Here is a 21,578-nt window from a genome sequence, read left to right as displayed (position 1 = left end):
GTTTCTGGCTCATTCTCATCTTGCTATCTTACACAGCCCAGGGGTGGCACTGCTCACAGTGGGCTGGGCCCATCATGAGTCAGGAAAACGCCTCACAGACATGCCTACAGGCCCATCTCATGGGGGCAGTTCTTCAATTCAGGGTCCCTCTTCCCAGGTCACTCTAGTTTGTGTCAAGTTTACTAAAGCCAGCACTGGAGCCAAGACAAAGGAACATTGCATTGCCCAGGATTCAGTCAGTGTGGTCCTTTCTCGCCCTCTTTCTTACATGTATAAATGCATTGACACTGTTGCTCCTCAGTATCCCTTTTAAACGGTCTCGTTAAACCATGTCCTGTGTGTGAGATTTTCCCGTGACCTCTGCTTGGCTAGCTTAAGGTGTTCTTTTGAGCCACCACTCTAGTCCCCAGAAAGAAAGGCAATCATTTTCCTAAACATTTTGTTTGCGAGCCCTTACTCAGATCAAAGTATATGCTTTTACTAAACATTCTTATTATTGAGACAAGGTCTTCCTACGTAGTCATGCCGGTCAAGAATTCGCCATTCTCCTGCTTCAGCCTCCCTGCGGCTGGGAACACGGGCATGCGTTACCGAGCCAGGCTCAAAACATTTATTTCTTAATGTTTTATGTTACTAATAAATTACCGGGCAAAATGGGAGGGAGCTGAAGATAATAGCCAGAAGGTTCCTGCAAACGGGTTGCATGTGAATTCTTTGACCGTGAGACACTGACGTATTTTGTAATACTCCCTCAGCCTCCAACCATGCCATCGTTCGTCCAATAAGCATGCTCGGTGTGAGGTACCTACCATGTGAGAGGGTAGCTATAGAGATGAGAGGGGGATCCGTCCATTCTTAGGGACAAATGTGTTTCCATAACTTCGACGTGTCTTTACTTTTACTGACTGCAGACCTCGTCCGCAGAGACCCACGCCCCGGCCGCTGCCTTTTTCCTGGGCCGGTCCTAGCCTAGAGCGTCCGCTCGGCTCGGGAAAGGACGCTCGGAGACTCCGCTTCCCGGCAGCCCCTGCGGCGGGCGGCGGAAAGGTGCACGCAGGCGCGCAGGCCGGCCCCCGCACGCAGGCGCAGTGCGCACGCCGGCTGAACTGGGTCTCGCGGCTCGGTGCGCGGCAGCGGAGAGCGAGGCCTGGTGAGCGCCGCCGTGGTGCGCGCCGGCTGGTCAAGGTTGTGCGCGGAAGAGGCGTAGCGGGCGGGCAAGGAGCGAGCGTCTCGCCGTCGCAGTGGCACCGGGAGCGGTCGCCTGGAGCCGGTGAGTGAGTGTGTGTGTGTGTGTGTGTGGGGGGGTGTCCCCGCGGCCCCTCCCCCTCGGCGGGCGGCCCTAGGTTCCCTCCGCGGACCCGAGGGAGGCCCCGGGGCGAAGGCGGACACGGGCGGCGGCCGGGGCCGGGGCTGGTGCTGGCGCGCCGGGGACCGGACCTTCGCGTCGCTCCCGTGCGTCACGGGCTCGGCGGTCCTAACGGCCGCGCGGCGGCGGCGGCGGCGGCGGCGGCGGAGCGGGGTGGGGGTGGGGAACGCTGGTGTTCGCTGTGAGGAACGCCGGTCGGGGCGGGGCGGCGGTGGAAGCGGCGTCGGGGACTGCGGGGCGCCGGGCGGCGGCGCGGAGTCTGCGCGCCGGCGCTCGGCTGAGGGCGGGGGGCGGGGGCGGGCGGCGCGGAGAGCGGTGGCCCAGGCCCGGGCGTGCGGGGCCCGGGTCGGGGCCGTTCCGGGAGTTGGCGGGTTACCGCCCGGGCCGGTGTTTGGAGGGAGGTGGGGGTGGAGACGGGAGGCTGCAGTTTACAGATGTCATAACTACGCGGGCCCGGGAGCTGCTGACGGGGGTGTGGTAATTATAGCAATGACAAGTTGGTCGGCTGTGGGAGCGGTGATGCGAGGGAAACCGCCGAGCGTTAGCTGAAGCTCGCAGTGGGAGCGGAAAACTGGAGGATGACTGGAGTCAGGGACGTCGGCAGGAAAGGATGAGAGGGTTGAATGCATCTGCTTCCGATCCACTTTGCAGTGAAAAGTTTCAGATGAATTGATTTTTAAACTTCGGTTTGATAAACTGCTATCAGAATCAACAACCGAGAAATACTTTTGAAATACTGTATTAAACACTAACATCTATCCCTTTTTCCTGTTGAAACAGTTCCTTCAAACCCCACTTTCCCCCCACACTTTCTTTGCCCCCACCCCCTTTTTGAGACGGTTTTGCTTGGTAGGCTGGCTTTGAGCTTGTCAGGATTTCAGACGTACACCACACAGCCCGGCTCAAAATTTCAATCAGCTTAGATGACTAAGTAGGTAATATTCCCACCTTTTTGTTGCTTTATTGCCTTTGCTTTGTCTTTGTTTTTGAGACAGGTCTCACGATTTAGTCATGGCTGGACTAGCACTGGATGCATAGCCCATGGTTATCTTGAATTCAGAACAGTCCTGCCTCAGCCTTTCAAGTGCTGGGGTTACTAGTACAACAACACGCCTGATTTACTCATATATATTTTGAGACAGGCTCTCATTACATAGCCCTGACTACCCCTGGAACTCACATATAGACCAGGCTGTCATGGAACACAGAGATCCACCTGCCTCTGACTCCTGGAATTAAAGACCTGTGCTGTCACACCTGACTCCTTCCTCCGTTTTAAAGGCTGCAAGGTCTACTTTTTGAAAGGAAATTGAGAATGGTTTAGCTCTGTAGTTTTGCTGAAATAATTTATTCTTGGTAGGTTACTGTTTTATGTGATATACAGTTTTAAGATGGAGGCCTGAGAGGAAGTAAAGAAGTAAAAGTAAATTTACAATAACTTTGAAGTAGATGGTAACGTTTTCTAGTATGAATGAAAGCACAGAAGAGCACAGTATTAGTTTTCAGAATAGCTTGTTTCTTAAAAATACTTTATTTTTTATGTGTATGAGTGTTTTGCCTGCATATATGTAAGTGCGTCATGATGGTGCCTGGTGCTTGCAGAGGCCAGAAGAGGATGTTAGATCCTCAGAAACTAGATTTGCAGATGGTTTGAGCTGCCTTATGGGCACTGGGAACCAGACCTGAGTCCTTTGTAAGAGCAGCAAGTGCTCTTAACTGCTGCACTCTCTCTCTGGTCCAGAAGTCACTCGAAGAAGACAGCTTAATTCTTAAAAATCTTAGTTCTAGGGAAACACATTACTCATTGATAAAAGAGTAAGAGCTAATAGCTTGTGCCTAATACTAGCACTTGAGAGACAGAGGCAGGAAGATCTTGAGTTTGAAGCTAGCCTTGACTTGACCCTGTCACAAATCAAGAAAGCAAAACCTAGAATAAGGCAGGTGTGTAGCATGCTAGAGGCCTGGAGTTGACCCCCAACCCTACCAAAAGTCTGACAAAATCAAACGTGGAAAACCTCTGGTAAAGTAGTGAGAATAAAGATATTACCTGAAATCAAATACTTGAATACATTTTTGTTGTTGTTGTTGTTCTTTTGAGACAGGGTCTCTCTATGAGACCTGGCTGGCCTCAAACTCACAAGAGATCCACCTGCCTCTGCCTCAAATGTGCTGGGAGTAAAAGTGTGTCCCACTATGCCAGGCCATTATGCACCTTTTATTTATTTATTTATTTTTTTTGTGGAACCAGGGATCCATTTCCTGGACTTTCACATACTAGTCCTTTGCTCTGCCACAGGACTATGTCCCCAGTCCTTGCATTATGTGTTTTTTGGTGGTCTTCATGGAATGTTGCATATCTTGACTTTTTATTTGGAACTGACATATACCAAATGAAAACACACACACACACACACACACACACACACACACACACACTCTCCAAGATTTTGTTGCATGTAGTAGTTTTTTAAGCGTTTTAATTTATATGTGTGGGGTATATATATGTGGACTGCAAGCACATGACTGTCCATGTTCCTGTGCTCATATGTGTGCATGTGGAAGCTAGAGAAAGACTTTGGGCATCTTCCTCTGTTGATTTTTGCCTTACTGCCTTGAGAAAGGATCTCAATGTATCTGAAGTTTGGCTAGCTGGCTGGTAGTTGAGCTCCAGGGATCTATCTGCACATCTCTGCTCCCCAATGCCTGGTTTACAGTCATGTGCAGCCATATCCCTATTTTTTTATTAGGGTGCCGGGGAGTGAAACTCATATCCTCATCCTTTCCCAGCAAGAGCTCTTACCCACTAAGCAATCTCCATAGCCCTGGCTTTTTCTCTAAAAAAGTAATTTTACTAAGTGTATATGTGAGTGTATGCTGCATGTGTGGGGTTGCCTGTGGAGGAGACCAGAAGAGGGTGGTATTGAATCCCACAGAGCTGGAATTGCAGGCAGGTGTCAGCTGTCCAACATGGATGCTGGGAACCAGATTTGGGTCCTCTGAAGGAGCAGCAACTCTCAGGGGCTGAGCTATCCTTCCAGCCCTGGCTTTCGCTTTTCTTTCTTTCGTTTTCCTTTTTTATTATTATTTTTTAATAAATGATTGCCTTTATTAGGCTAATGTCTTGTCTCTTTGTTGACTGATAGGAGGCTCAATGGGTTCAATTTTCGTATTTTTCTTCATCCTCAATTATGTCATAAATTGTTTTATAACAGAGTCATTTCTTGGGCTATTTTTGCTTTTGTTTCTGGTGCTTTCAATATTTTACCATTTTACCTTTTCCCATACATGGAGAATAGGATTATATCTTGTTATTTCTAGGGTTAGCACCAGTACTTGGGAGGTGGAGATAGGATATTAAGAGCTGAAATCATCCTCAGCACAAAGTGAGTATGAAGCCTACCTGGCCTACAGGAACCAAAACAAAAGTTAAAACCTTTGATTGGCTAGATGACTGACTTATTGATAAAGGATAATCCCTTAATTCTCTTGTTGTTTTGTTTTGTTATCTTTGTATATTGTTTGGATTGTGAATTTAGGTGTAATTAATAATCAGAATGTTGGCTATAACAATTCATTTAGCTGAATTGAGCTGATTTCTCTCTTTTCTTGATGTAGTACAGATGGGACTTTGGTTAGAACGATTGTGAACTAGTGCACTAAAATGTGGGAATGAGGACCTCTGAATTGTAGTTTGTTTTTTTTTAAGACCTTAGCAATAGTGCAAAATGGACCTAAATGAGAAAAGAAAAAAAAAAATTCTGTCCCAATGTTGTAGACTAATTGGGATAATTCTTGAGAGCTGGCAATAATCCAGAATGTGGATAATGGGGATAATCCTCTTCATATAACAAGAAGAATGCTGCCCTTCATATACAGAGATAAGTCTGCTTGCTCATCATGAATGGTTTTCCAGCATGAACAAGGATATGTGCTGAGTTGTCCATGTGTCCATTCTCTTATGCTTTGTGACCAACAAGACAGCTTGGGGTCAGAATGAGGGCTTCTAACTGAGGAATAGAAAGACTCACAGAAAGAAGGAAAATTCATATGGGTCAACTCTGTCTACATCAGATATTTTTCAATAATTGTCCTTGCAAAACCACTTGAGGAGGAGGTTGCCTTACTGCCTGATTAGGTAACTTGCCCCACTTCACAGTAAGTGGTGGGGCCGAGATTCAAGCCATAAGGCTATTTGTAATATATTTATACCAGTCATTAAAGCTTGGCTTTGTCAGCAGTTCTGTCTTTATTTACATCAGAACAAACTAGAGGCCAAATTTATTTACAGTTAAGAGATTGTCTTAAGTTCCTTGTTTTATGACCATTAAAATTTCCTCAGTTTTAAAACAAGATAACAAAAAAACTGCCACCCCTGTTCCGTCTCTATACATTAGATGGTACCTCACTTTATATTAATAAATACTTTTGTTTTATTGCCTTCCTCACTCCCTCTCTCTTTTTTTTTTAAGTTCTGTAGCTTAAATTTATCTTTAATGATCTCACTGTAGTTCTAGCTGCCTGGGGCTTGCTGTGTAGACCAAGCTGGCCTCAAATTCACAGACCTTGAACTCAAATTGATCCACCTTTCTTTGCCACCCAGAGTGCTGGGATCAAGGATGTACATCACCATGCCTTGCTTGCTTGCTTGCTTATTCATTCATTCATTCATTCATTCATTCATTCATTTTTTGAGACAGGATTTCTCTTGTGTAGCTCTGGATGTCCTGGAACTCATTCTGTAGACCAAGCTGGCCTCGAACTCATAGAGATCTGCCTGCTTCTGCCTCGATGAGTGCTGGGATTAAAGGCGTGCACCACCACTGCCCAACACCTAGCTTATTTCTTGATATGGCTTTTCCTCAGAGTAAAGTATTGGTATTATGCTGTCAGCCCCACCTAAACTTACACTGCCCCTCCCTTCTCAATATAGTTACCATAGTATCTGTTAATATAACTGTAAATATAGCTGAACCATATTGACTACTATGATATCATTTCCTGTCAACAAATTGATGTTTATGTGGGAATTAATATGTTTATGGAGTAGAGTCGCTTCATTTTTTGAGCTCTTTCTTGGAATCATTACCCTTTTTATTTTCTCTGTTTTTGACTTTTTGAGATGGTATCACTATTAAGCCGGGCTGGTCTGGAACTCAAGATTCTTCTGCCTCTCTTGCCAGGCAGTGGTGGGTTCACGCCTTCAATCCCAGCACTCTGGAGGCAGAGGCAGGTGAATCTCTGAGTTCAAGGCCAGCCTGGTCTACAGAGACAGTCAGTACTCTTAACCGCTGAGCCATCTCTCCAGCCCCTGTTCTTTTTAATATAATCTGGATTGGTGATTTTTATCTGTGTTTGTTTACATTCTTATCTTGAGATATCTCTTTATGTCATCCTTAAAATTCTCCTCTTTATTGGATCATCTTTTTTCCTTGTTTATTTATTTATTTATTAATTTCTTTGGAGTATGCCCTCTTGATAACTTACATAGTACATGGCAGTAAGAGCTTTTCAGATCTTGAATGAGTGCAAAAAAAATTTATTTTACTTTCACATTGACCAGTAATTTTGCTGGGTGTGAAATTCAAGGTTGAAAATTATTTTTGCTCAAAGTTAAGTAAAAGCAGAATCTCTATGGCTTCCTTCCAATGTTGCTGTTGACGTTTTAAGCCATTTTTAAAATGTCCTTTGGGTGTGGAGTATATACCTGTACTTGGTGTGCATGCACATGCATGCTCATGAGTGTGGTTGCCAAAGGCATTAGATATCTTTCTCGAACAATCTCAAATCTTTTTTTAAAATTTATTTTTATTATTTCTAATTGTGTGTGTGTGTGTGTATCTTTGTGGATGTGAGTGCAGGTGGTGGTGGCCTGAGACTTTGCATTCCCTGTCTCTGGAGTCACAGACAGTTGTGAGATGCCTTACATGGATGCTGGGAACTGAACTTGTGCTCTCTGCAAGAGCATGTTCAGTGCCCCTAGCCCCTCAACATTATTATTTGAAAACAGGGTCTCACTAAATTAGGAGCTCAAGAATTATCCCAACATTGAGACAGAATCACCCTACCCCAGCTCTGGGTTTACAGATTTATGTGCTACATCTGGCCTTTACCTGGGAGCTGAGGATCCAAATTCAAGTTTTCATTCTTGAAAACTTTCTCCAACCTCGCTGTTTTGAGGGTTTATTGTTGTTTTTCCCTTTCGTATGTCCCATAGCTTTTAGGATATTATTTTTAACCTTTGAAATTTCATAAACTCTGTGTGTGTGTGTGTGTGTGTGTGTGTACTTTTTTAATTTCCCCGAGATGGATCTCATGTATCCAGGCTTGCCTAGAGGATGGGTGACCTCGAACTAACTTTCTTAAATGACAAGCATTTTTTATTTTTTTTTTTCCAATTTTATTTTTATGTGTATGGGTGATGTGTCTACATGCATGTCTGTGCAATACTTTAGTGCCTGGTACCCCCAGAGGCTAGACAACTGGGCAGCAAATCTTGTTATAGATAGTTGTGAGCCACCATGTAATTGCTGGGAATTGAACTCAGGATCACTGGAAGATCAGTCAGTATTCCTAACCTCTGTGTTATCTCTCCAGTACCTGATTTTTTTTCTCTTTTTTTCTTTAATGTGGTGCTGGGGATGGTAGAGAAGCCTTCTACCAACTGAGTTATATTTCCATCCCCCTCACTCCCTGCTTTTTCTTTTTTCTTTCTTTCTTTTTTTTTTTTAAAGGGCATCCGAGGCATTGACTCTTCTTCCAGAGGTCCTGAGTTCAACTCCCAAAACCTATATGGTGGCTCACAACTATCTATTACTGCAGTCCCATAGGATCCAATACCCTCTTCTGGTGTGCAAATGTGCATGCAGACAAAACACCTATATACATAAATAAATAAATAATCTTTTTTTAAAAAGCTGCATTCTATAGATCCTTAAAAACTGGAAATTTGTCTCTGAGGTTTGGAAAATTTATTATTTCTTGTCCCTTAGGTAAAAAGAATTTTAAAGTTGATTGCATCTCAATTTTGACATACCAGATTATATAGGATACTTTAAATTATCTGTCTTAAATTTCTGAGCTTGGGCTGGAGAGATGGCTCAGAGGTTAAGAGCACTGACTCCTCTCCCAGAGGTCCTGAGTTCAATTCCCAGCAACCACATGGCAGCTCACAACCATCTATAATGAGATTTGATGCCCTCTTCTGGTGTGCAGCCAGAACACTGTATACATAATAAGTAAATATTAAAAAAAAAGAAAAATATTAAAAAATTTCTGAGCTCTATTTTCATTCTTTCTTGTAGCATTGTGTAATCACAGTACTCTATGTGGCTAAGCTGTGAATATTTGCAGTTGTAATTATTCATGATTTATTGTGAAATGAAATATGTATCAAGGTGTATGTGTGTGCAATTTATTTTGTACATACCAGTGCTGTGGGATGTTCTGTATGGCAAATGTGTTGCTAATTAGTCAATAAATAAAACACTGATTGGCCATTGGCTAGGCAGGAAGTGTAGGCGGGACAAGGAGGAGAATAAAGCTGGGAAGTGGAAGGCTGAGTGAGAGAGACACTGCCAGCCACCACGATGAGAAACAGCATGTGAAGATGCCGGTAAGCCACGAGCCATGTGGCAAGGTATAGATCAATGGAAATGGATTAATTTAAGCTATAAGAACAGTTAGCAAGAAGCCTGCCAAGGCCATACAGTTTGTAACCAATATAAGTCTCTGTGTTTACTTGGTTGGATCTGAGCGGCTGTGGGACTGGCAGGTGAAAGAGGTTTGTCCTGACTGTGGGCCAGGCAGGAAAACTCTAGCTACATACCAGAGTTTAAACTTTTCCACTAGAGACCATTTTTGCCCAAGAAATTTTTATGCAGCCTGAGTATGTGAGTGTAATACAAATAGGAATGCAGATCAAGCATTTACTGATAATACAAAGAAATTATTTTAAAGTAATTCTTTGATATAATACATTTATTAAAGATGAAAGCAAATTTGTATGAGTCAGTTGTATGTTTATTTTTCTGTGAAGTATTAAATCTTGGCTGAATGTTTGATGTTGCAAGATGTAGAACATCTTCAGCACTTTTCAGAGTTGGTAGATTTTACGATTTTATAACTAACAGTGCTGAGACTGCTGCTTCACGTAAATACCTAGTACAAAGTGGTAGCAGTGTGCTGAGGGCTATTTAATAGTGGTTGGAAATTCTCTCCTGATCCTACCAAGCCAAAATTGAAGTAGAAGGATTTTTTTTTTTTTAAACTCAATTAGCAACTTTTAGAGAATCAAACCTTGTAATGCAGTGCCTAACATCTGCTGAAGTTGAACTGTAGGGAAATGTTAACAGTCTTTATTTTCTAAAATTAACCATTATGTTTTCTGTAAAAGCAGACGACTTTGTATGTTTAGTAAAACACTGCAGTTGGGACTAGAGAAATGACAAAGATGGCACTTGCTTCTCGTCCTAGTTAGGGTTAATACTGTTGTCAAGAAACACCATGACTAAAAGCAACTCAGGGAGGAAGGGTTTATTATATTACACTTCCATATCACAGTGAATCAAAGGAAGGACAGGAACTCATACATGGCTGGAACCTGCAGGCAGGAGCTGATGCAGAGGCCATTGAGGAGGAGTGCTCCTTACTGGCTTGCTCCTCATGGCTTTCTCAGCCTGCTTTCTTGTAGAACCCAGGACCACCAGCCCAGGCATGGCACTACTCACTGGGCTGGGCCCTCCTATTATCAATCACCAATTAAGAAAATGCCCTCAGGCATTGCCTACAGCTCCATTTTATGGAGGCATTTTCTTAATTGAGGCTTCCTTCCTCCTCCCTGTTGACTCTGTTTGTGTTAAGTGGACATAAAACTGGCCAGCATACTGCTCCTGCAGAAGACCTGGTTTTGGTTCTCAGTACCCACATGGTAGCTCACAACCATCTGTATAACTTCAGTTCCAGGGGAATCCAATGCCCACAGGCACTGTACACATGTGGGCACACACACATACGTACATACATGTGGGTAATACACTCATAATAAAAGTGTGGGGTTTTTTTGTTTTTTTTTTGTTTTTTTTTTTTGGTTTTTCGAGACAGGGTTTCTCTGTGTAGCGTTGTGCCTTTCTTGGAACTCGCTTTGTGGACCAGGCTGGCCTCGAACTCATAAAGATCCGCCTGGCTCTGCCTCCGGAGTGCTGGGATTAAAGGCGTGCTCCACCACCGCCTGGCAAAAGTTTTTAAAACCCACTGCAATTCATAACACACAATAATTTGAAAAGTAAGCTGAGATCATTTGGGCAGCATTTGATAGTATTATGTAACTTGTGTGTACACTGTATGAAGTGCCTGCGTGTGTAATAACCAGGCTTCAGTGAAGTTATATGATGCAGGACATACTAGCTTTGCCAGAAACCTCAAATTCATTATGTATTTAGATTTAAGTTTTGGTTGTTGTGTAAATTTTGCAGCCTTCCCATTTAGTGTTCTTGTGTTTTTTTAATTTTATTGTGTGTGATGTGGGAGGGCACTCCTGGACCATGAGCAGCATGGAGTCAGTTCTTCCCTGTGGGTTCTGGAGGTGGAACTCTGGTCATTAGGGTTACTTTGCAAGTACATTCACTTGCTGAGCTATCATTCTGGCCCTAGTACCTTGTCCCTGTGATTCTTCAGAAGTTTTGTCATATACCCCGTTCTGTTTATTTAGAGAGTGGTTCTCAACCTTTTTGATGCTCTGACCCTTTAATACAGTTCCTCATGTTGTGGTGACCCCCCCAACCATAAAATTATTTTCATTGCTGCTTCATAACTGTAATTTTGCTACTGTTATGGTTCATAATGTAAATACCTGTTTTTCTATGGCCTTAGGCAACCTGTGAAAGGATCATTGATTCTCCCTCTCCCAAAGGTGTTGGCAACCCAGTTTGAGAACCAGTTTGATTTAGAGACTCGCTCTACAAACTTTTAACTGAACTTGGGTTACAACTCAGGATGTCCTAGAACTCAGTCTGTAGGCCAAGCTGTCCTGAGACTGTTAAGTAAACCCTGCCTCAGCCTCCCATGGGCTGGGTTTATGGGACTGAGCCATCACCACCCATAGCTGCACTTATTTATTTATTTTTACTGTTGGGAACCTTTTCGTTTTGCTGCATGTACGCACTCACTGTGGAATTCCAATAATTAGCATATTATTCTATGGCCTGTGTAAGAAGCCCCCTGGGTTGTAGTCTCAGAGATGTAATTTTTTTTTTTTTCCAGACAGGGTTTTTCTTTGTAGCCTTGGCTGTCCTGGAACTCACTCTGTAGATCAGGCTGGCCTTGAACTCTGAGATCAGTTTGCCTCTGCCTCTCAATTGCTGGGATTAAAGGTTTGCCCCACCACCAACCGGCTGTAATGCTTTCTTAAAATTTTAGTTTTCCATGTTAAAGTCACATTTTAATTTTCTTAGTAAGATGGTATATCATTTCTTAATAATGTTAAAGAGTGCTTGCTGGCTGGGTGGTGTTGCACACCTTTAATCACAGCACTTGGGAGGTAGAGACAGGCTGAGCTCTGTGAGTTCAAGGCCAGCCTGGTCTATAAAGTGAGTTCCAGAACAGCCAGGGCTACACAGAGAAACCCTGTCTTGAAAAACCAAAAGGGGAAAAAAAAGAGTGCTTGCATGTGGAGGCTAGAGAGGTGGCTCAGTAGTTAGGAGCACTGGCTCTTCTTCCAGAGCACAGGAATTCAATTCCCATCATCCACATGGTGGCTCACAATTGTCTATAACTCTAGCCTCAGGGGATCCACTGCTCTCTTATGGTCTCTGTGAGCACTAAGCAGACACATGATGCACAGACATGCATACAGATAAAACACCAATATGCATTTTAAAAAAGGTTTGTATTTCATGGTATATTTGTGGGATAGTAACTGTGAAATGTTTAGCCCATTTAGGATGTGTCTCAGGTTTACTGATGGGATAGGCTGACTCAGCATGCTGGGAATATATAATGTTTGAATATAATAAAAATAGAATCTTCAGTCAGTGAGTTTTGGATATAGATTGGCAGAGAGTAGAGGTATTGCTAAGTGAATTGAGGTGAAAGCATCTTCAAGACAAAGAAGTTCCAAGTTGATCAAAGCAGTGGCAAAGGCATTATAGGTTCTTACATTGAAGTAAGTCAGTGAAGTATTGGAGTTAACCTGAGAGCTGTGTGGAGGGTAAAGTGAACAGAGTCTGAGGTTGAGAGCATGGTTTAGAGCTCTTGCAGGTGAATAGTTCTGATGTGAATAAGGAACTGGAACAGAGAGAGGTAACTGACAGGAGTAGATAATGTCAACTTTGGGGGTGGTGGTGGTGGTGGTGGTGGTGGTGGTGGTGGTGTGTGTGTGTGTGTTTGGGTGTTTGGGTGTATGTATGTATGTAATGCTCACAGAGGCCTGAAGAATGTGTCAGATCTGGAACTAGAGTTACAGGTTCTGTTCCATTGGACATGGATAATGGGGACCCAACTCTGGTCCCCTTTTAACCACTTAGCCATCTTTCCAGCACCTCTCTGACTTCTGTGTCTGTTTTGTTTTGTGGAATTTTCTCTTTTAACCTCGTCTGCTAAAATCTTTTCTATCCTTTACAACTTAGCGGAAAAACTTTTTTTTCCTTGGTTTTCTTTTGGTATTGGAGATTGAACTCAGGATGTTAGAACTGTGCCCTAGTCCAGCTACCATCTACTCTTTAGAGCCATGGAGATCTCTAAGCACTTGGAGTTATTTATAGCCCTTCCTTCATTCTTCATATATCAAGTTTGACACATACACAGATCAGGCAGTGCAAGTATGCTATGAAATGTTATGTTCACTTTACCTTATGAGGTCTTAATATCTCCATTGTAGAAATGGAGGAACCAAACTTCAGAGAAATCGAATAGCTTTATTTAATTGGTTCTCTTACGTCACTTTAATAAAAAGATACAACTGATTCCCTCCACCCCCCCTTTTTCAAACCCTTGTTGTTTGAGACAGAGTCTCTCTGTAGCCCTGGCTGTCCAGGCTGGCCTGGAACTCATACAGATCCCCCTGCCTCTGCCTCCTGAATGCTGGGACTAAAGGTGTGCTGCCAGGCTTGGTTTATGTCTTTTCAATATACACATACTTTTTTTTTTTTTTTGTGGAGACAGTTTCTTTGTGTAGTCTTGGCTATTCTGAAATTCACTCTGTAGTCAAGGCTAGCCTCCAACTCAGAGATTCACCTAAGTGCTGGGATTAAAGACCTGAGCCTCCACTGCCCGGCTACATTTTACATTCTTTATTACTGCCCAAATCCAGTAAAACTACTTTCTGTCAACAAGTTCTGACTTTCTTTTTTGCCTTTAGGATTTTTAAGGGGTTTCTCCTTCACTAGAACCATTATTTCTTTAGGAAAAAAATAACCGAATGAAGCTTTTCATGAAAATATTTTTAGATTTTAGAAATTTAATTGGGAAATTTTTTTTATTTTTTATTTTTATTTATTTATTTATTTTTTGGTTTTTCCAGACAGGGTTTCTCTGTGTAGCTTTGCGCCTCTCCTGGAACTCACTTGGTAGCCCAGGCTGGCTTCGAACTCACAGAGATCCGCCTGGCTCTGCCTCCCGAGTGCTGGCATTAAAAGCGTGCGCCACCACCGCCCCGCTGGGAAAATTTTAAGACAGGCTCTCTTATGTAGACCAGATTTCCCTCAGCCTTGAACTTGCTATGTAGCTAAGGGGGACCTTGAAATCTTAATCTCCTTGTCTCCATCTCCCAAGTTTTGGGATCACGGGATTAAGCTACCATGTCTGACCTCTTTTTGTGCGTGGCTTGAGTCTGCCTACCTGTGTGCACAAACCTGAGTGTAGATGCCTGCAGTAGTGGACAGAGGTGTCAGATCCCCTGGAGCTGGAATTACAGATGGTTGTGAGCCACCTGACATGGGTTCTGGGAACCAAACTTGGGTCCTCTGCAAGAGCAATATGCACTCTTTACCACTAGGTCATCTCTCTAGCCCATCTCCCCCCACCCCATCACCACCCCAAAGACAAGGCCTATAGTAAATGAGGGGAGAGAGAGAGAGAGAGAGAGAGAGAGAGAGAGAGAGAGCGCGAGAGCGAGAGCGCGAGAGAGCGCGCGCGCGCGCGCGCGCGCTTGTGTCATAAATGAAAGTATAATTGAATAATTCAGTAAGAGTAAAGATACTTCATTAATGTACTTTCGGTAGTAAACAGAACAATTAGGTAGTAGGTCAATGAGGAAACAAACTGTAAACCAAGTACAGTATTTCTCCATTGTCTTTTGGGGGAGACATTTATTTTCCTCAATGGGTATTTGAAACCAGGTAATACTGAGTCTTACATAACATACAAGCATTGTAGTATGATGACAGTTGGTTTGATGACCACAATGACTGTTTAGTTACTAACAAGTAGGTAGTGGATATAGCATGAGTATACTGGGCAAAGTAATGATTCACTTCCCTGACTGATGGAGTGGGATGATGTCAGTTTTCAACAACTGTTAGAATGATGGGCAGTGTCAAACTTAGGAATTACTTATTTCTGGAATTTTCTAGGTTTGGATTATGGTTGATCATGGATATTGGAAAGCGAAACCATGGGAAAGGGGGAAGGTTACTGTATACAAAACTGAAGCAAAGTTGGGGATATTACTAGCTCACTACCTTACAGTAAAAAAGATTATAAAAAAGTGTGAGTAACTGTTGTAGTAAGGGCTTAGATGAAACAGATATGTATCTGTCAAAGCTGTCTATATAAGGAGTGACTATGATAGGCATATAAGGTGTGGAGCTGTAGAACAAGCTGCTCACAGAGAAAAGCTTAGGCCTGCTGGCTTCATGCCTGAATTCTACCAGACATCTGAAGACTTACACTAATTCTTTACAAAGCCTTTCAACATCCAACTCATTTTATAAAGCCCATACCAAAGTCTAGATACCAAAGCCAGACAAGATAGTCACAAAAAAAGTACAGACTAATACGTAATTTGAACACAATCCTCAATAGAGTCCTTACGTGGAGCCCAACAGTGTTTCAAAAGACTTACACATTATGGTCAGATGGGATTTTTCCTAGAGATGAAGGATTGGTTTAAAGTCTAAAACATGTTAATGTAATATATTAGTAAAATAAAAACAAAAAGTACATCTCATTAGACAGAAAAAGCATTTGACAAAGTCCAAATTCCTTCAGTGGTAGAAACACTTACCTAGGAATAGAAAGGAGCTTCTCAACATGGTAGAGCACACCCATGGAAAACAGATGGTTTAGTGGTTAAGAGTACTTCCTGGGCTGGAGAGATGACTTAACTGTTAAAGGCTAGGCTCACAACCAAAAATACAAGAGCGCTTCCTGCTCTTCTAGAGGACCTTGGCTTATCAGTACTCAAAACCACCTGTAACTCGAGCTCCCGGGGTTCTGACACCCTCCTCTGGCCTTGGTGGGTACCCAAGCACACTTAACATATACTCACACAGACACAACATACACATATACACAAGTTAAAAAATTAAAAAAAATAACTCTCAAGGGTAATGTCATGCTTAATGGTAAGTGGTTGCTTTCCTTGGACGTCTGTTCTTCACCTATGCTCAACTTTGTATTGAAAGCTTTAACTAGGAAAGTAAAGAAGAAAAAGGTATCAAGATTAGTAAGGATAAGTATACTTATAAGTGATGTGTACAGGAAGTGATCTTGTATAGCTACTGAAATAATGTTAACACTAATAAGCTCAGCAAGATTGAAGGACATTTTAGGTCAATATTTACAAATCATTTGAAACTGGGTGTGGTGGTGCACGCCTAGAATCCTAGTCCTTGGGAGGTGGGGTTTGAGGCCAGCTTGGGCTAGCTACATGAAGCACTGTCTTAAAAACAGGCGAAAACTAAGTCAACCAGACAAAACCCCCATAACAGTAAGTTGTATTTCTATAGACATGTGGTGAATAACCTAAAATAAAATCAAAATTTGACTCACCAGGACATAGAACATGAAAAAATATTTAAGAATATGCTTAGCAAAAGAAATGTAAATTTTATACTCAGGCTTGTGTATAAACATTATTAGGGGGAGCTGGAGAGATGGCTTAGCAGAGCGGAGTACTTACTGTTCTTGCAGAAGACCTGGGTTTGGTTCCCAGCACTCAGATAGTGGCTCACAATTGTCTAAAATTTAGTTCCAGGGCAACCAACACCCTCTTCTGATCTCCCAAGAGGCACCAGGCACATATATGCTGCACATACATGCGCACACATTGGAATAAAGGTTAAAAAAATAGTTAGAAATATCAGAACTATAAATTGGAAGTTATCTTGCCTTAATATTTGGAACGTTTAACTCTTATGGCAATACTCCTCAAAGTGATCTATAGATTCATTACAATGCTATCAGAATTTGAGCTGTTTGTAGAACTTTACAGACTGGTTCTGAAAATTGATGTGGAAGTACAAGAGATCTATAATGGTTAAGACAGCCCCCCTCCCCCCAGGGTCTCTCTTTGTAGTTTTGGTGCCTGTCCTGGATCTCACTCTGTAGCCCAGGCTGGCCTCGAACTCACAGAGATCCACTTGGCTCTGCCTCCTGAGTGCTGGCATTAAAGGCGTGTGCCACCACCGCCCGGCTAAGACAGTCTTTTAAGAGAACTTACAGGAAGGCACACACTTCCTTCTTCTACAGCTTATTTTACACAAGGCATTGATAATTCAAAGAGCAATTGAATAGAATTGAAAGTCATAAAGTTAAACCTATATATGACAAACTAGTTATCAACAAAAGAGTGCTGTTAGGTAGCTGTATGCTTTACAAGTAACAAAAATTCCTTTCTCATGGTTCTGGAGGCTGGAAAGTACAAGATCAAGGTTCTAGCACATTTCAGTATTTGACAAAGAGGCTGTTTTATGGTTTATAGATGCCTGTCTTTTCCCTTGACAGAAGGGGCAAACAAAGCTTGTTGGTTTGTTTGTTTGTTTTTTTGAGATAGGGTTTCTCTATGTATCCCTGACTTGTTCCGAGACTCACTATGTAGACCAGGCTGATCTCAACTCAAAAGATCTACCTGCCTGTGCTTCCTGAGTGCTGGGATTAAAGGAGTATGCTGTGATGCACGACTGGTTGTGTCTTTTATAAAGGAATTAATCTCATTTCTGAGGGATCTGCCATCATGACCAGTCAGTCATACTGGACTCACCTCACACACAGTCATACTGGGACTTAGGATTTTGTATACAAATTTTGGGCAGCCACAGTATGTATTCTATAGGAAGTGCCAAGATCATTGAAAGGTCATTAGATACCATTTGGAAAACTGGATAGACATGTAAAAGAATGAAGTTAAACTTTTGCCACATACCATATATAAATATTAACTTGGAATGGACCATTATCGGAGAAAGCCTGTATAAAACTCTTAGGAACATGGAGTTAAGGATTTCTAGACATAAAAAGCATGAATAAGAAAAGAAAAGGGATATTATTTAGGGCTTGCATTAAAATTAAGACTTTTTTTAAAAATATTTTTTATTTTATGTGTGTGAATGTTTTGCCTGCATGTATGTATGTGTATCATGTGGGTGCCCTTGGAAGTCAGAAGAAGGCTTCAGATCCACTGGAGCTGTGGACAGTTGTGAGTCACCATATGGGTGTTGGGAACTGAACCTAGGTCTTCTGCAAGAGCAGCAGTTGCTCTTAATCACTGAATCATCTCTAGTCCAAAATTAAGATTTTTTGTTTGTTTTTGTTTTTGTTTTTTCTTTTTCTTTTTTTTTTTTTTTCCTTCCGAGACAGGGTTTCTCTGTGTAGCTTTGTGCCTTTCCTGGAACTCACTTGGTAGCCCAGGCTGGCCTCGAACTCACAGAGATCCTCCTAGCTCTGCCTCCCGAGTGCTGGCATTAAAGGCGTGCGCCACCACCGCCCGGCTTGTTTTTGTTTTTTCAAGACAGGGGTTCTCTGTGTAATTTTGGTGCCTGTCCTGGATCTTACTCTGTAGACCAGGCTGGCCTCCTACTCAGAGTTCTGCCTCCCGAGTGCTGGGATTAAAGGCGTGCACCACCATCACCCAGCCTAAAGTGAAGATTTTTAAGAGTTTTTCCTATAATCTTTAAAAAACCCTTACAACTCAACAATGAAAAGACAAGTAACCCAATAAAAAATAGACAAAGGATCTGATAGATTGTAATGAGAGATACATACTTAGGTAATAATTATGAAAAAAATGCTATATTTCATTAGTCATCAGAGGACTACAATCAAAAAACCATGTGATACCACTTCGTACCTTTAACTTCAGTTAAAGAGGTCATATTAGCTAGATGTAGAAAATTGCAACTTACATGTGATGATGGGCATATAAAATGGTAAAGCCACCTTGGAAGAGCAATGGGCAGTTTTCAAGTAAGTAAACATAGAGTTACTCTGATCCACAAGATCACTCTGCATGAGAAAATGAAAATATGTCTGCAAAAAACCTTCTTCATAAATGTTTATGGAAGCATGATTCATAATAGCCAAAAGATAGAAGTAGCCCAAATGTCCATCAGCTGATAAGAGATAAATATAATTGTTGTAGACATATACAGTAGAATATTATTTAGTCATAGAAAGGAGTAAAATATTGATAATTTGCTACAGTGAAAATCAATCTTAAAAACATTAGGCTAAATGAAGCCTGTCAACAAAAGATTGCTTGTCACATGATTCCTGTTTGTGTGAAATGTCTAAAACAAGAACGATAGCCAATGAGCTAAATGAAACAAGTTTCTTTTTCTGAGTCAGGGTTTCTCTTTGTAGCCCTGGCTGTCCTGGAGACCAGGCTGTCCTCACTCACAGAGATCTGCCTGCCTATGCCTCCTGAGTGTTGGACTTAAAGGCATGTACCACCACCACCTGGCCGAGACAGGTTTCTTTTTTAAGGGTATAAAAATATGATAGTTGCAATACTTGTTAATAGTAAAAACTGTTGAATATTTTAATAAAGCTTTTGGAAATAAAATAGACTTGGTGAGATAGATTGTGAAGTAAGATGCTTGTCATCAAGCCTGGCAGCACAAGTTCCATCCTCAAGACTGTTGTGGTGGAAGGAGAGAAGGGACTCCTGCAAGTTGTCCTCTGACCTCCATCCAGTGCGCTGGCATCCTTCCCTCCCAATACATAAACAACATAAAAAACGGAAATAACACTTCTACTGACCCGCCTGGGCGTGTGTTTGTGTGTGTGTGTGTGTGTATATATATAAGGTGAGCTCAGTGAATAATAAAATTCTTAAAGCTCATCTGTTTTCTCTCTGTTCTTCTAGAAATCATGACCACACCAGGAAAAGAGAACTTTCGCCTGAAAAGTTACAAGAACAAATCTCTGAATCCTGATGAGATGCGCAGGAGGAGGGAGGAAGAAGGACTGCAGTTACGGAAGCAGAAGAGAGAGGAGCAGGTAAGTTCTTGGTGCTCAACTGTCTGTCACCTACTTCTGTTGTACATGTGGGTTACTGAATTCTCAGATGACAAAGCATTGCCTCGAATTATAAATTTGAATTGACAAGTTTGAAAATAAACAAAGGACAGTGAACCTCATAAACTGATACCTTAACTTCAGTAATTGTCATCAGTGTGCTATAGTTGCTTCATGTTTCTCTATCTTTATAGTTGTAATACCTAATATTTTAAAGTAAAATTTCAGGAAATACATCTTTTCTCAGTGTATTTTATTCAAAAGGACATTATGGATAATGCTTTTAGAGTTATTATTGCTAGGTAGTAGTGGCACTCACCTTTAATCCCAGCACTTGGGAAGCAGAGGCAGGTAGATCACTGAGTTTGAGGACAGCTAAGGCTGTTAACACAAAGAAACCCTGTCTCAGAAAAAAAAAAAAAAAAAAAAGGATTGTTGTTATTATTTAGAAGACTTTTTTTTTTTTTTTTGGTTTTTGGTTTTTTCGAGACAGGGTTTCTCTGTGTAGCTTTGCGCCTTTCCTGGGACTCACTTGGTAGTCCAGGCTGGCCTCGAACTCACAGAGATCCGCCTGGCTCTGCCTCCCGAGTGCTGGCATTAAAGGCGTGCGCCACCACCGCCTGGCCTAGATGACATTTTTTTAATGTGTATGCATGATGCTTGTGTGGCAGGGTAGGAGGTGGGTGTATTGGAGCCAAGGATGCATGTGAAGTCAGAGGATGACTCAGGAGTTGATTCTCTTTCTAACATGTTGGTACCAGGGTGTAGTAAGTGCTTGAGCCATCTTATGGGCTCCCTTAATTATTATTAATTTTTTAAAATAGGTAGGTATTACATCATACTATATGAAATAGATTTTTAAAAAAGATTTATGTATTATGTATACAGTGTTCTGCCTGCAGATATGACTGCAGGCCAGAAGAGGGCACCAGACCTCATTACAGATGGTTGTGAGCCACCATGTGGTTGCTGGGAATTGAACTCAGGACCTTTGGAAGAGCAACCAGTACTCTTAGCCACTGAGCCATCTCTCCAGCCCAATTATTTTTTTTAATATGAAAATACATAGGAAGATAAGGGACTCAGTGGCACTTTAAAAACGTTGTAGACAAAGCTAGGTGTGGGGGCTCATAGCTGTAGTTTGAACTGCTTGGGAAGCTGAGGCGAGAACATGGTTGCTGGTTTGAGGACAGCCTGGGTTACAGACTGTCTGAAAAACAAAACTTCTTACTTATTTAACTTCCTGAAAGTAGAAGCTCAATGTCCATAGTATATAAATTGACAAATATGACCACACTTCTGACTAAAAGCATTTGTAGTTGGAAGTTTGCCGTATTTATTGTGTAAAAATCTGAAATTGTACTAGGGATTTAATTTTCTGGACTATTGCTCTCTTTAAAATCTTAACTTTTAACTGGGTGTGGTGGTACACCTTTAATCCTAGTACTTAGAAGACAGAGGCAGGCACACTTTTGAGTTGGTTGTCTCAGCTTGGTCTACATGTCGAATTCCAGGTCAACCAAATACCCAGTTGTCATCGTCCGTCCCCCCGTTCTCCCCTCCTCCCCCATAAAAAACCTTTGTCACTTGGTAAGTTCTGTTTTGTACAGGTAACTAGTGCCTCGTGCCTAGTTTGTGAGGTAGTGAGGATGAGGAAAACAGGAGTTCATGTGGTACTGTTGATCTCCCACAGCTGCTTTCTCATCTGCCTGTCCCTGGCTTGTGCCAACGAAGCAGCTAGTTCTGAGTGAAATGTAGCAGT

The 21,578-nt window shown here is 42.1% G+C and overlaps 1 protein-coding gene across 1 annotated transcript in view; it reads left to right on the top strand.

Annotated features, from left to right (window-relative positions):
• Positions 1 to 1,080: 1,080 nt before the first annotated feature.
• Kpna1 (karyopherin subunit alpha 1) overlaps positions 1,081 to 21,578 on the top strand; it is a 72,701-nt gene continuing 52,203 nt past the window's right edge. The window contains exons 1-2 of the mRNA XM_059277871.1: positions 1,081 to 1,270; positions 19,665 to 19,798. Coding sequence (XP_059133854.1) covers positions 19,670 to 19,798 — 129 coding nt within the window. The 5' untranslated portion in view covers positions 1,081 to 1,270; positions 19,665 to 19,669. The remainder of the gene's footprint in view (positions 1,271 to 19,664; positions 19,799 to 21,578) is intronic.

The sequence above is a fragment of the Peromyscus eremicus genome, chromosome 12 (assembly GCF_949786415.1).
Source record: "Peromyscus eremicus chromosome 12, PerEre_H2_v1, whole genome shotgun sequence".
Lineage (NCBI taxonomy): Eukaryota > Metazoa > Chordata > Mammalia > Rodentia > Cricetidae > Peromyscus > Peromyscus eremicus.
This window is presented reverse-complemented; position numbering and strand designations above follow the sequence as displayed.